The sequence below is a fragment of the Lacerta agilis genome, chromosome 14 (genome assembly GCF_009819535.1).
Source record: "Lacerta agilis isolate rLacAgi1 chromosome 14, rLacAgi1.pri, whole genome shotgun sequence".
Classification (NCBI taxonomy): domain Eukaryota; kingdom Metazoa; phylum Chordata; class Lepidosauria; order Squamata; family Lacertidae; genus Lacerta; species Lacerta agilis.
Genome location: NC_046325.1, coordinates 4,642,841 through 4,656,507, shown reverse-complemented (window position 1 = coordinate 4,656,507; position 13,667 = coordinate 4,642,841). Strand labels below are relative to the sequence as shown.

General features: G+C 49.0%; 1 protein-coding gene across 1 annotated transcript in view; it reads right to left on the bottom strand.

Moving 5' to 3' along the window:
* Positions 1-3,883: 3,883 nt before the first annotated feature.
* Positions 3,884-13,667, bottom strand: part of GUCY2D (guanylate cyclase 2D, retinal) — a 30,187-nt gene continuing 20,403 nt past the window's right edge. The window contains exons 10-20 of the mRNA XM_033170829.1: positions 13,219-13,375; positions 12,371-12,520; positions 10,920-11,068; positions 10,668-10,831; positions 9,844-10,036; positions 8,432-8,606; positions 8,129-8,227; positions 7,050-7,144; positions 5,596-5,681; positions 5,346-5,472; positions 3,884-4,334 (exon numbers count right to left, since the gene is read on the bottom strand). Coding sequence (XP_033026720.1) covers positions 5,388-5,472; positions 5,596-5,681; positions 7,050-7,144; positions 8,129-8,227; positions 8,432-8,606; positions 9,844-10,036; positions 10,668-10,831; positions 10,920-11,068; positions 12,371-12,520; positions 13,219-13,375 — 1,353 coding nt within the window. The 3' untranslated portion in view covers positions 3,884-4,334; positions 5,346-5,387. The remainder of the gene's footprint in view (positions 4,335-5,345; positions 5,473-5,595; positions 5,682-7,049; positions 7,145-8,128; positions 8,228-8,431; positions 8,607-9,843; positions 10,037-10,667; positions 10,832-10,919; positions 11,069-12,370; positions 12,521-13,218; positions 13,376-13,667) is intronic.

The window sequence follows — 13,667 nt, the reverse complement described above, 5'->3', positions numbered from 1 at the left end:
AAAAGGAAAAGAAAAGAACGAAGTGGGCAGAGGTTAAAGAAACAAAGTGTGGTTTGATTTCACCACTTTTGGCGATGGCAAAACTACTGATTCATCTCCTCCTTCGCAGTATAGGAAGGTTTGGGGGTCTTGAAGTAAACGGCTCTTTTGATAGAGTTAATAAATTTTGGTGTGTATTATGATTGGCGTGTAAATGATTATTCCTTTGCTGCACCTGCTGAGGAGTAATAGGACATTTTTATTCTTATGACACCCGGAACCACAGGGTCTGTTGTGGGTGGGGAGGGGGGGTTTCGTTTCAATTGCAGTTTGTTAGTTACAGTGCTCCAGTGTAAGCTGGTTTGCTAGTTGAGGGAAGGGTGAGGGTGCGATGCAATTGCATCCACATACTGTACTTTATTGAACAGATAGCTTCCTCTGCTGATGGATTTACTTATTCTCAAAAACCCAATTAAAAATGGGGGGGGGGGAGAGAGAAAAGCAGGGCCGGATTGAGATGAAGAAAGGCCCAAGGCCAGGGGTAGGCAATCTAAGGCCCAGGGGCCGGATGCGGCCCAATTTCCTTCTAAAACCGGGAGCCTGCGGGAATCAACGTGTTTTTACATAAGTAGAATGTGTCGTTTTATTTAGAATGCATCTCTGGGTTACTTGTGGGGCCAGCCTGGTGTTTTTACACGAGTACAATGTGTGCATTTATTTAAAATATATCTCTGGGTTATTTGTGGGGCATTGTGGGTTCATTTCCCCCCCCCCAAAAAAATATAATCTGGCCCCCCACAAGTTCTGAGGGACAGTGGACCGGCCCACGGCTGAAAAAGGTAACTGACCCCTACCCTAGGCTACTCCACTTGTGAGGCCCCTCCCAATCTTGAAAAACTCCTCTCTCCTGAGCAGTTAGTGACCGTAAAGCTAAGAAACAGCCGCACAATTGCTTCCACAATAGGAAAGGCCATCTGAATTTTTCCTGTGTATATCATTTGATAAAGGTGTGTAGGAGACAGAGTGTGCTCTGCTGCAAGCCAATGGCTTTGTCTCACGTACAGGTGACAGTGCAGAAGTTCATCAATAAGTTTCAGGTCAATATCTTCTGGGTATGCTTCCATCAACAGTTCAACACCTTGCTGAATTTCTTGCTTAGATGCTATCAGAATAGCAAGAATGGAAAAACTATTGCGCAACCTCGCTGGACACAGCACTTCTTTTTAAATTGGCTTCAAGTGCATCTAACATAGGAATAAAGGATTTTATCCTAAACTTATCTCTTGAAGAAAGTGTATCTAAGGCATTAGGTGCACTTCTGTCATTTCTTTGCTGTTCCCTCACTCTTTGTCTCCTTGTTTTGTAGTTAACATTTGGCAAGGTGGCTTTTGCTTGTTTCTCAAGCTCATCAAAATCTTCTCTTTAAAAAAAACCAGAGGTGAACTGTGCAAATTTGCACAACAACTCAATAACAGGTCTGATTTCTTAAGGGCTTTGCTGACCTTGTGAAAATGACCTAGCACACAGATTTATATCTCTAAGATTCTGCAGATTGTGGCTGTGAACTAGGCCCCCACAAAAAAATGTGCAGGTTGCGCCCTAGAGTTTCAAATTGCCCCCCACTGGTTGCCCCTGAGTCTCATAGCTGCTGGGCCCGGGTTGCCCTGCCCTCGCATGAAGTCTTGGGTTTGCAATTTTGGGAGAGGGGAGACTGCCTGCTGGGGGGCTGGCGGGCTGGGTAGGCCCCCTAAATCTAGAGGCCCTAGGCTTCAGCCTACTTAGCCTATACATAAATCCGGCACTGGAAAAAAGAAGCAAAGTGGATGCAGAACGACACCGAAAACAACTTTTGAGGAAATATGTTGTTGTTCAGCTACCGCCAGAAAACTGAAGTCATCGTTGCACAACACCGGAAGTTGTGTTTGTGGTTTTGTTTCTTCATTGTTAGAATTAACCAGCTGTGCTTGAGAAATATTGCTCGTGCCTGTCATCGTGAAGATCCACTGCCGATCTGCCCCTCCTCATCTGTAACAGAGCTGGGTGGATTCCTGCCTGGCCTGCAGCTACCCAAGAGGCAGAAACTAGGCTGGTGAAGTTTTCCAAGTAGGCAAAATAGTGCTGCTAATAATATTCTTTCCCCCAAAGGAACCATTTAGCATCTGTCTGTGTCCAGTTGGGCCAGCTCAGGAACACATTCAGACTCCTTGGGAGGACTGGGGGTCAGCCGGCCCTAACTTGGTTTAAGGACAGAACCCCAACTCCAGTGTAAGCCCCGCTTGGGCAGGTCAAATAATCCAACACACCCCTCGGTATCACTATTCTGGCCCTTTAATTGCAGAGTTTGCACATACAGTCATTTATGGACCAGCTGCAAAGCACCTACTGGGCATCCCCATAGGATACAGAGTATAAGGATCACCTCTGCCATGTCGCAATGATGCATATATTGTACACATACATTTTTTAGCCTCCCCCACCCCCACAGATGCTACCGCTGCCCTGTACCCTCCCTGCTCAGATCTGCAAAATAACATTGCAAAAAATAAACAAAAAAACACCATATACATATATAATTAAATAAAATATCCCAATGCTGATAATAAGAATGAAGAAAAAAGTACAATTTGTACAGTCTATGAAAATAATAGACAAATTCTGAGGCCAGCCAATCCATGCCCAGTGGGGAAATGGTGATCGATTACCACTGCCTGCCCCTTTAAGGAAAATAAATTTTTGCCTGGTGACAAATAACAAAAATCCCTTTGAAGAAATATAATCTTATATACATACATACTGCTCAATTGCATGTGCCATCTCACCACAGGATGACACGTCTTCTAAGGGTTTTGCCTGCAGATGGATACCGGGAGCAAAGTTTTGCTCTGCATATTGAGCAAACTTTTGAAATTCAGACAAAGGCAGTCAACCACAGATGACCCCCGAGGATCAATTCCAACAACCCCTTTGAAACCAATTATTTGAATCTGAAGATGAAAATGAGCCAGGTTTTCCAAGTATCATCAGGAAAAATCACTGCGGTGCATAAATTTATAGCCAAAACCCCTTTCGAAAGCAGATTTCCAACGCTTTCCTGAAACATAACTCGTAACACACAGGCTGTTTCAAGGGACATCCCATTAAGAAAACTCTTCCGGGGTGCAAAATACTATTCACAATAGGTTTGTTTTGCCCCAAATCCTTCCTCATCTCCTTGAATGCTTGGCCAGGCTGCAGAATGTCCGGCTGAAGGCTTAATGTTGAATACTAAATGACACCCCAGAGAGAGCCATATTCTCACCCAGGAGATTCAGGGCTGCAGTCAAGATACTCCACACCCTCCTCACTTCTCCACTCTAAACAGCCCAGTCCCAAAGTATCTGTTTGCTGTTCTTTATTACTGGTTCTAAAGAAACATTGGGGCTCAAAGGTTTGTAATATGCGGCCACCCCCTTAAGAAGAAAAGCCAATTTCTGAAAGTCCTGCAAGTATTCCCATCGGGAAACGCTGTCTTCTAGTGGTTAGCTATATGAGCTGAATTCCCAAAGGATTGTTCGCTTGCTTAAACATGGGGCCATGATGAATCTCCAGGCACATCCTGTCTGATAAGGCTCCTCAACCTCCCCCCACCCCCAGTTTAATCTCCACATGGAACCTGCCCCTGTTCTCCTAAAAGAGAAGGGGCAGTGAATCTACGCCGCACCAAGGCCACTCTGCTACCTGCTGGGTCACTGCCGCATCTACAGACCCAAGTGCTTCAGAGTGGGGCAGGAACAAAGCCTGCTCCCTCTAGCCCCAAGCATGGCTCCATTTAACCAGATCACCCGGGCTGTCCTCTATGGAATCACTGCCCGCAAGCATCCTGCATTGGCCACAAGAAACCATGACAGAGCCCCCCCCCCCCGTCGACCCTGATCTTCTCCGAAGAAAGCCGCTCCGAAAACAGGCCTCCTTCCGCGTCCATCCTTCCATTATAGTCTGCGACAATGGAGGCAAGCGCCTCTGGTGAGAGAGAAGAATCCACAGCCGTTCTCGGATTTGGCCGGAAGTCCCGACACATGCTGGCCACTTTTCGTTTTCCTTTTTGGTTGGAGAGTGAATCCTAGGGTTGGCCAAAGGTCCTTTGTGCACCAGAGCCAGCAAGAGTGGCAGAGGAAGAGAGAAGAGTGAAGAAAGGGCGAGTCCAAGATGGCCGCGGGCGAAGGAGGCTGCGAGTCCCTCGAGCACCAACTGCTGATTCATCCCCCTTCCAAAGGTCGCTCCTGCCTACCTGCCTCGCAGGCTGTGTGAAAGGCCTCATCAGAGTTGGTCAGAAAGCGGCGGCAGGTGCAGGCCACAGGTCTCTGTTGCTGTTTGAGCTGCATAAACAGGAGAAGCAAAGTGAGGTAAGACCACAGAATCATAGAGGGTCATATAGTCTAATCCCCTGCAGTGCAGGAATATGCAGCTGTCCCTTACGAGGATCGAACCCACAACCTTCGCATTGTCAGCAACACACACAAACCAACCGAGCTATCCAGCTGATGAAAAGTGTGAAATGCCCCGGAGCAATCCACTCCACTATGGGGTGCTCTAGGCCATATCTCTATGGCCAGAGAGAGAAATAATTAGGCCGTAGGAAGTCCTGCGATACACTATCCTGTGCTACAGCATATGGAACCACAGGAACATAGAACTGTGATCCCAGGGTCATCTAGCTCGACCCCCAGCAATGCAGGAATCTCTGATAGAAGGCTGTCCAACCTCTGTTTAAAAACCTCCAACAAAAGACAGCCTAACACCTTCCAGAGGGAATCCGTTCCACAGCCCAACAGCTCTTGTTGTAATGAAAGTTAGGGTGCCTTAAAGGGCTGGAGAAATCTGGCTTTCTTCGGCTTCTCATTTTCCCGTTCCTTCCCCCACCACATTTTTGCAAGCAATGATACTCGCTGATATGTGCAATTCTTTAACCCCCCCCCCCCTCACATGCATTTCTTTACACATTCTTTGGTTGAAGATCCACAATGCAGAATGTGGAGAAGTATAAACGCTGAAGGGTCTTGTTCAGGGCATGGCAAATTAGGTAGATTCACCCTGGAATTCAAACTGACCTGAATTTCTCCCCCAATCTCTAACATCTTCAAATCCAGAAACCAGGCAGAGGAAAGAGAAAATGTAGGTGGCTCAAAGCTACATGCTGGAGATGGGGCATTAGAAGGGAAGAGAGAAGACACAGGAATCCTTTCTCCACATCCCTGAAGTAACAGGAGGAGTCGGGGAAGATCACATTTTGCAAGGATGGGAGAGGAGCTCAAAGTCTCTTGGAGATCAGAGGCTGGGCATACAAGTAAAGGACACATGCTTCACTCCCCCATCTGTGCCAGCCTCACCTCCATCACAAGTGGGCTCATGTTAACATGGCTGCTCTCTGGCTACGCTTGCCCTCCGCGTGCTTTCTCTAGCTTCTTCCTTCGGTCTTCTGGGATTTCGTGCATGCTTATCCCATGGTTGCTTGCCCTGGAAGCAGAGAGGAGAAACAGGGGATTCATGTGGAGAAGGGGGCCGTGTCCCCCAAGAGCCCAGAACCCACCCTATTCTGTTCCAAAGCTGGATGTTCTGTTCCTTGTCCTCTTAACTCACCCTGGCTGTAGGTCAGGGGGTGTGGGGATAGGTTTGTTAAAGCCCGCGCGGCCTGTGAGCCAAAATGTCTCTTCAGTGCCTTTTCCCTGCGGAGAAAAAGAAAGAGGCTGATGCGGTTGCGAGGACATGTTTTGAGTGAACTCCCTGAGCAGCAGCCCAAAAAGAATCCTTGCAACAGGTGACACCTGTTGAGAGCCAGTGTGGTGTAGTGGTTAAGAGCGGTGGACTCGTAATCTGGTGAAACGGGTTCGCATCTCCGCTCCTCCACATGCAGCTGCTGACCTTGGGCTAGTCACACTTCTCTGATGTCTCTCAGCCCCACTCACCTCACAGAGTGTTTGTTGTAGTGGGGAGAGAATGTTAGCCTCTTTGAGACTCCTTCGGGTAGTGATAAAGCGGGATATCAAATCCAAACTCTTCTACCAGAAGCGCTTTGCCAGCTTCACTGACACAGCAGTTCCCAAGGCAGGTGCTACCTCCCCTTGTGGGGGGGCAGTGGGATTACCTGGGGGGGGGGGCTAAGAGGCAAGGGGGAAGTGGTATGCTAAGAATTTACTTTTAAACCACCTCTTAATGGTTCATGCCCAGGTGAGGAAATAACACCTTAAAGAGAAATGCAGCCAAGAAAGATATACAAGCTTAGTGTCCCAGTATTACTAAGAGATAAGTGACAGCATCTCCAAGCCAGGAGTTCAGAGAACCACCAGTTAGGAGAACTATGTCTGAGGCACATTTTAGCACAGCTTGCATAGGGTTTTTCAGAAACATACTGGTATTAGCTCATAGAATGTATATGTGAAAGGTCAGGGAGCTAAAACTGTCTTGCTTCACTTTGTTATCCTCTTCCACCCATTACCTTGGGTGACCCGTTCTCTTGATGCCTTAGAATGCTCATTTCACTCACTTACTGTCCGTCTTCTTGACAAGCAGACATTCAAAAAGTCCTGAACATACCATTACTATAGCTACCCATCTGGGAAGACTCAAGGCAAGAACAGCCTGTCACATAAACATTCTGTTGCTACACTATGCAAGCAGCACTCAGAAATACAGGGTGGGTCGGAAGAAGGGCACGGGTGGCGCTGTGGGTTAAACCACAGAGCCTAGGGCTTGCCAATCAAAAGGTCAGCAGTTCAAATCCCCACGACAGGGTGAGCTCTCGTTGCTCAGTCCCTGCTCATGCCAACCTAGCAGTTCGAAAGCACAAAGTGTAAGTAGATAAATAGGTACCGCTCTGGCGGGAAGGTAAACGGCGTTTCTGTGCGCTGCTCTGGTTCACCAGAAGTAGCTTAGTCATGCTGGCCACATGACTCGGAAGCTGTACGCCGGCTCCCTCGGCCAGTAAAGCAAGATGAGTGCTGCAACCCCAGAGTTGTCCGCGACTGGACCTAATGGCCAGGGGTCCCTTTACCTTTACCTGAAGTCGGAAGAAGCCCCTCCCTTGCCCCAGGTACCTTGAGCTCCGTCTTGCCTCGGAGGTCCAGCTTGTAGCCCTCCTTGAGGTCATGTAGGATCTGAACGGTGCGGATGTTGACATGGATTCGATAAGCTGCAGAGACAACAGGTTTGGGGGGGGGGGTGAGATGGGGGTGCCTCTGAGAGACATAACAGCATAAAAAGGGTCTTCTGGATCAGACCCATCTACTCCAGCATCCTGCTCTCACAGTGGCCAACCAGATGCCCGTGGAAAATCCACAAGCAGGATTTGAGCACATGAGTCCTGCTCCCTCCTGTGGCTTCCAGCAACTGGCTTCCAGAAGCATTGCTGCCTCCAGTGGTGGAGGCAGAGCACAACCATCATGGCTAGTGGCCACTGATAGCCCTCTCCTCCTCCATGAATTTTTCTATCCCACTTTCAAAGTCATCTGGGTTGGTGGCCATCAGTGCCACCTGTGGGAGCAAGTTCCATGGTTTAACTTCATGCTGTGTGAAGGAGTACTTTCTTTTATCCACCCTGAATCTTCCAACACTTCATTGGCTATCCATGAGCTCTAGTGTTATGAGAAAGGGAGAAAACCCTCCCCCCCCCCCGACAAATGGCTGGGATTCCAAAACCAGGGGAAGGGGGACATCGTAGAAGGAGACCACATGCTTAGTGTGCGAAAGGTCCCAGGTTTAATCCCCAGCATCTCCATGTGAGGCTGAGAAAGGCACTGGCCTGAAGCCCTGGAGAGCCGCTGCCTGTCAATGCCACCATGGATCGAAGCTTCATACACAGCAGAGGCCCTGCCACTGAGCTATGGCCCTTCCTCGAATTTCCATTTGTTCCCTCATCTATTGCCATAAAATTTGATGGCTTTTTATTATTATTGCCTTTTCTTCATATGTTTGTTGGAAGTCACCCAGAGTGGGTGGGACAACCCAGTCAGATGGGAAGGGTGTAAGAAATACAATTATATATATATAATTATATATAATTATTATTAACGGCATCCCAAGATGGTCAGCCAAGCCCATCCAAATTGGGCAAGCTCCATCCCCAGCAGGAACCCCTCCCTCTGCAGCCCCCCAATCTGGGCCATGGGCTACTCACGCAGTCCTGTGGACTCCATCCGTGAGGCGGTGTTGACTGTGTCTCCAAAAAGACAATACCGTGGCATCGTCAGCCCCACCACACCAGCCACGCAAGGCCCTGCCGTGGAAAACAGATCAGCCTTGAGCTCAGAGGTTTCTTCAACCTTAACAGCTCTCCCCATCACCTCTCCCCTCCTGCCCAGTTGAGCTCTCTGCAGAAGAGCCGAGTGAGAGTGGGTAGGGACACGAAGTACAGGTGGGTCCCTGTGGTTGGAGGCCATTGGCACCACTCTGCAGCAGCCCTGCCTTTGTGACAGCCTACCTGAGTGTAGGCCGATGCGGATCCGTACTGGCACATCTGGCATGTGACGCATCTTGAAGGTGCCGACAGCGCTGAGGATGTCCAGCGACATGTTGGCGATCTCACCTGCATGCCGGTTGCCGTTGCGCTTGGGCAGCCCGGAAGCAACCATGTAGGCATCACCAATGGTCTCCACCTGTTGGGAGAAGCCCGTCCTCAGGGGAAGAAGCCATGGATTCAGGGGACACCAGGCTTTGCCATTCCCCCCTCCTCAGTAGAGTTCCTGGTGCCAGCACCTCCTTGGCCTGAAGAGGTCATGTTGTCTTCCCACACTGGCTTCCAGCTCAGAGCGCACAGCAGAACCCAGAGCTCCACCGTGCTGCTGGAGGCAGCAGCTTCTGAAACATGCTGGGCTCCTTTAAGAGGAGATGTTCTACCCACCTAGCTGCCCAGAGGAAGTTGCAGTCCTAGTTAAGGCTCAGTCTGGATTCCCTGGAATGAACGTCCACAAGCCTGTCTTAGACAAGTCAGACGAGTCAGACGACTACCAGCATGTGTGTCACTTGGAGCTCTCCAGGGTGCTAACCACCTTGCTGCTTTACCTTTAAGGATGTTGACCTCTGTTTTATCAGACCTGCATCTATCATCTGAGTTGACTGACCTTTGCTTGACCTGGCTTCACCTCCTGGATCCTAAATTTTTACTAGCAATATGTGACCTGTTTGTCCTGGGTATATTTATATCTAGCACATTCTGCACTCAGGCTGAGATCCTGTCCCATGTTCAGGACAGAACCCTAGTAGGGGTTGAGTCCATGAGGAAAGAGGCTCCCCCAGTTGCCAGAGGGCCAGGGAGACCTAGGACATGGGTAGGCAACTAAAACCCGGGGGCCGGATCCGGCCCAATCACCTTCTAAATCTGGCCCGCGGACGGTCCAGGAATCAGCGTGTTTTTACATGAGTAGAATGTGTCCTTTTATTTAAAATGCATCTCTGGGTTATTTGTGGGGCCTGCCTGGTATTTTTACATGAGTAGAATGTGTGCTTTTATTTAAAATGCATCACTGGGTTATTTGTGGGGCACAGGGATTCGTTCTCCCCCCCCCCGCAATATAGTCCGGCTCCCCACAAGGTCTGAGAGACAGTGGACCGGCCCCCTGCTAAAAATGTTGGCTGACCCCTGGCCTAGGAAATGGACCCTGAAGAACATCCCCCTCCTGATTATCACTAGGAAGCCATTCAGGAGCCCTAGAATCATCCTCCCCTCCAACTAACTCAAGGCCCAGCCACTTCCCAGCCAATATGAATTTCGCTTGGCAACACTAAGCATCTGTGTCGTCCTTTTCCTTCACATCCCATGGATCCTCCAAGCCCCACCATTTCTCTGCCTCCTGCCCACAGTAAAGGTGGCTGACAGAGCCAACAGGTCTGTACCTTATAGACATCATGGGAGCCGATGATGGCATCAAAGAGGGTGTAAAGGTCATTCAGAAGGTCGACCACCTCAATGGGCTCACTCATGGCTGAGATGGTAGTGAAGCCCACAATGTCACTGAAGTATAAGGTCACCTCTTCAAAATACTCTGGTTCCACTGGCGCACCAGTCTTCAGAGCCTCCGCTACTGAACTGAGGGGGTGACAAGCAGAAATGTCAGCCAGTCTCTCCTTGGGAGAATCAGAAAGCACTTAAGGGTGTGTGTAAGTGCAATTAACAATATTTTTTAAAAATAGCTTTCCCCAATTTCTCTCCAAATTCTAACGCAAGCTTAGCAATGCTCACTGCTGACAGAACATATTAATCACAGCAAAGCAAGGGACAGCAAGAAAAATCCTTGCTTCACAGCTCAGAAAGGTGGGAAACTTTGAGAAAAGCTGAGCGTTTTTTGTTTTACACATTAAAAGAAAATCAGAGAAAGAGTGGATGGAGAAAATAAATGAGGACCAAAAAAACAACAACCCTGAAATAAAGAAGGAAATGAAATAACAGCTAGGGTATAAGAGAACATATTGAAAGAGAGAGATTCCAAACAGGTTGTTGCACTGAGCTGAGACAGGAAACAGACTGAGCCTTAACAGAAAGAGAGCAGAAATGTCTTCTGTAGAGGTTTCGGGCATTTCCTGTACCCGACACAACCCACTTGGAGACCTCTTGCATGCACATGTGAACAGGCAATTCCCTCACTTCTAGGAATGTGAGGCCATCAGGACATGCTCTGGTTGCCCCACTTAAGCTCCGCACATAATTTCCATAGACTCACGGGGGCAACATCTGCGTTAACAACTTGTCTGTCTTTTGCTTCTCAACCTCCAGCTCTTCCGTTCGCTCTCGGATCAAGTCCTCCAAGTTGCTGGAGTACTGTTCCAACATCCGTAGCATGGAGTCGATGATGTTTGTCTTCCGACCTTTGTTGATGCTCTTGAACTGCAGGAGAGGGACAGAAGGGGCATTAGGAGGCAACCTCCCTACCCTCTGGGATCCTGGCAAATAACTACTCCTGAGGCCCACTCACCTGGTCAAAAATCTGGTTGATGTTTGGCCTTTTCTCAGGCTGCTCGCTCCAGCACTGCTTCATCAACTGAATGCACTCCATCGGGGCTTGGTCTACCGAAACAGAGGGCCGGCAGAGTGGGGGAGGCTTTTCTACTTTCTTGATTATCTCTGTCGGACAAGGAAAACAATTCACTTCTGTCCTGGGCAGGCCAACTCCCCTCCACTCTGCAATCACTCCATAAACTCCATTACTACCCTGTTTCACACAGCACTCTGTGTTTCAGCAAACAAACCCTACAACAGGGCCTGTCCTCTCCATGTAATCAAGACCAGTCACCCTGCACCCTTCCTTAACTACCACCATGTTTCTGCTCCACTTGACTCGGGGCCAGCGCGTTAACTCACCTACCCACCACAGCAACCCTGCTCAACTCTCCAAACCAAACCAATATGATAGCCACCTTCAAATATCTTAAGAGCTGCCCCATGGAATACAGAGCAAGCTTGCTTTCTCCTGCCCTGGAGGGAAGGACTCAAACCAATGGCTTCAAGTAACAAGAAAGGAGATTCCGACTGAACATTAAGAAGAACTTTCTGACAGTAAGAGCTGTTCGACAGTGGAACGGACTCCCTTGGGAGGTGGTGAGCTCTTCTTCCTTGGAAGTTTTAAAGCAGGGGTTGGATGCCATCTGTCATGGGTGCTTTAGTTGCGATTCCTGCACTGCGAGGAATTTAGCTAGCTGACCCTTGGGGTCCCTTCCAGCTCTATGGTTCTAACTTTTCCATATTGAAGGCAGCATGACCAACTCCAGAGTGACCCTCCAATCCACACCAGGCAAAGTTTGCCATGGGAAAGCAATGTGGTAATGCCATGTTAAATGCCATAGTTTTCCCAGTAGTGATGCATGGAAGTAAGAGCTGGACCATAAAGAAGGCTGAATGCCAAAGAATTGATGCTTTTGAGTTATGGTGCAGGAGGAGACTCTTGAGAGGAATGCAAGAAGATCAAACCTATCCATTCTGAAGGAAATCAGCCCTGAGTGCTCACTGGAAGGACAGATCCTGAAGCTGAGGCTCCAAGACTTTGGCCACCTCATGAGAAGAGAAGACTCCCTGGAAAAGACCCTGATGTTGGGGAAGATGGAGGGCACAAGGAGAAGGGGACGGCAGAGGACGAGGTGGTTGGACAGTGTTCTCGAAGCTACCAACATGAATCTGACCAAACTGCGGAAGGCAGTGAAAGACAGGCGTGCCTGGTGTGCTCTGGTCCATGGGGTCACGAAGAGGTGGACACGACTAAATGACTAAAGAACAATGACAATGCCATGTTACATGGGATGGGCCTGTTGTTCAGGAGCAGAGCCTCTGCTTGCCATGCAGAAGGCTCCAGGCTCCAAAATAGTCATACAGACAGGGAAAGGTTGGCGATGGGAGCTGGTCTGTCACCACCAATCCCTGCCCTTTATATACCTTCAGGGGTCATGTCCAGCATGCAATAGGGGGCAGCACGGCATATGACTTCCTGCATAATTATGGAGATACTGAAGACATCTCCCCGGAAAGAGCCTTTCCGCTCCTGGGATGGGTCTCGTAGTAGCTCAGGCGCCGTCCATAACCGGTCTAGAAGGGGGCATGGAAACAAAAATCAAGCACTTTGCTGCATCCCCTCCTCCATTGTACCCAACCTTCTCTGCCTCTCATTCCCTGCATCTGCAGGTATTCTCTATCGCTCCATTGGTCTGGCCCTTTATTATGGGTTCCCTCTCCAAATCTAACAAGGGGAGCAAAAACCTGCAGCCTCCTCCAAGACCAGCGATGGAGACTTCCTCACTCCTCTCTTATTCAGCCACTGGCTGCTTGAAACACAGTGGATGTGTGTACCTGAGTTCTGCAGCCCCTTGCCAAAAACCTGCATCCAAAGTCCCTGTTAAAATTGCTGTGAATAAAGAGTACAACTTGAAATGTTTGGGCACTGTTTCTCTACAGACACCTAAGATTCAGCCTCCTTTCATAACTTAGAAAATGCACAGGTGGGTGCAATCTTTGCTGCTATCTATATTTCTGGTTGACAGGCTGGCAAAATCCCTGGTTGACAGATTTGGCCCAAAGGGCAATTTGCCGCTGATCTCTAATCTATATTGAACGATTCCGTGGAAAAACTGTGCCAGCCAGTAGAGCAATATATGTCACTGCTTTTAAAAAGCATTTCATAGCAGGGAGCAGCAACGACACCTTACCAAAGCTCTCTGCAACATACCTCAGACTTTGTATTTGCCTGTCTCCCTTCCCCTTCCCAGGTCCCAACTTCCCCTGCTAACCCTCTGGGCTCGGTGTCTCTCGCTGGATCTTCTGGGCTTCCAACAGCTCGTTATAGCCATGGTCTGTGACTTTGAGGACAAAGCGGCCATCCACCACGCAGTTCCGAGACTTCAGCCGCCCATGTGGGAAGTCATGATGGTGAAGGTATTTCATCCCCTAGAGAGCAGAGTGAGGGAAGAAAGGGGTGAAGAGTCTGCTCACAGCTCCACTCTATTGCTTGGATCTCCTCCCAAGAACAGCAGCACCCATTTCTCTTCTTCCTCCCTCCTACTGCCAGGACATCTTCTAAGCCAGCCTTTGCCAACCTGCTGCCCCCCCCCCAGATGTTTTGGACTGAAATCCCTACAGCTTGTCTACACTTCTACTTGCCGTGCCTAGAAAACATGGATCCAAGCAATTTCCCGCTTGCCCCATTCTTTCTAGGCAGAGCGGATTTACTTTTGTCCTG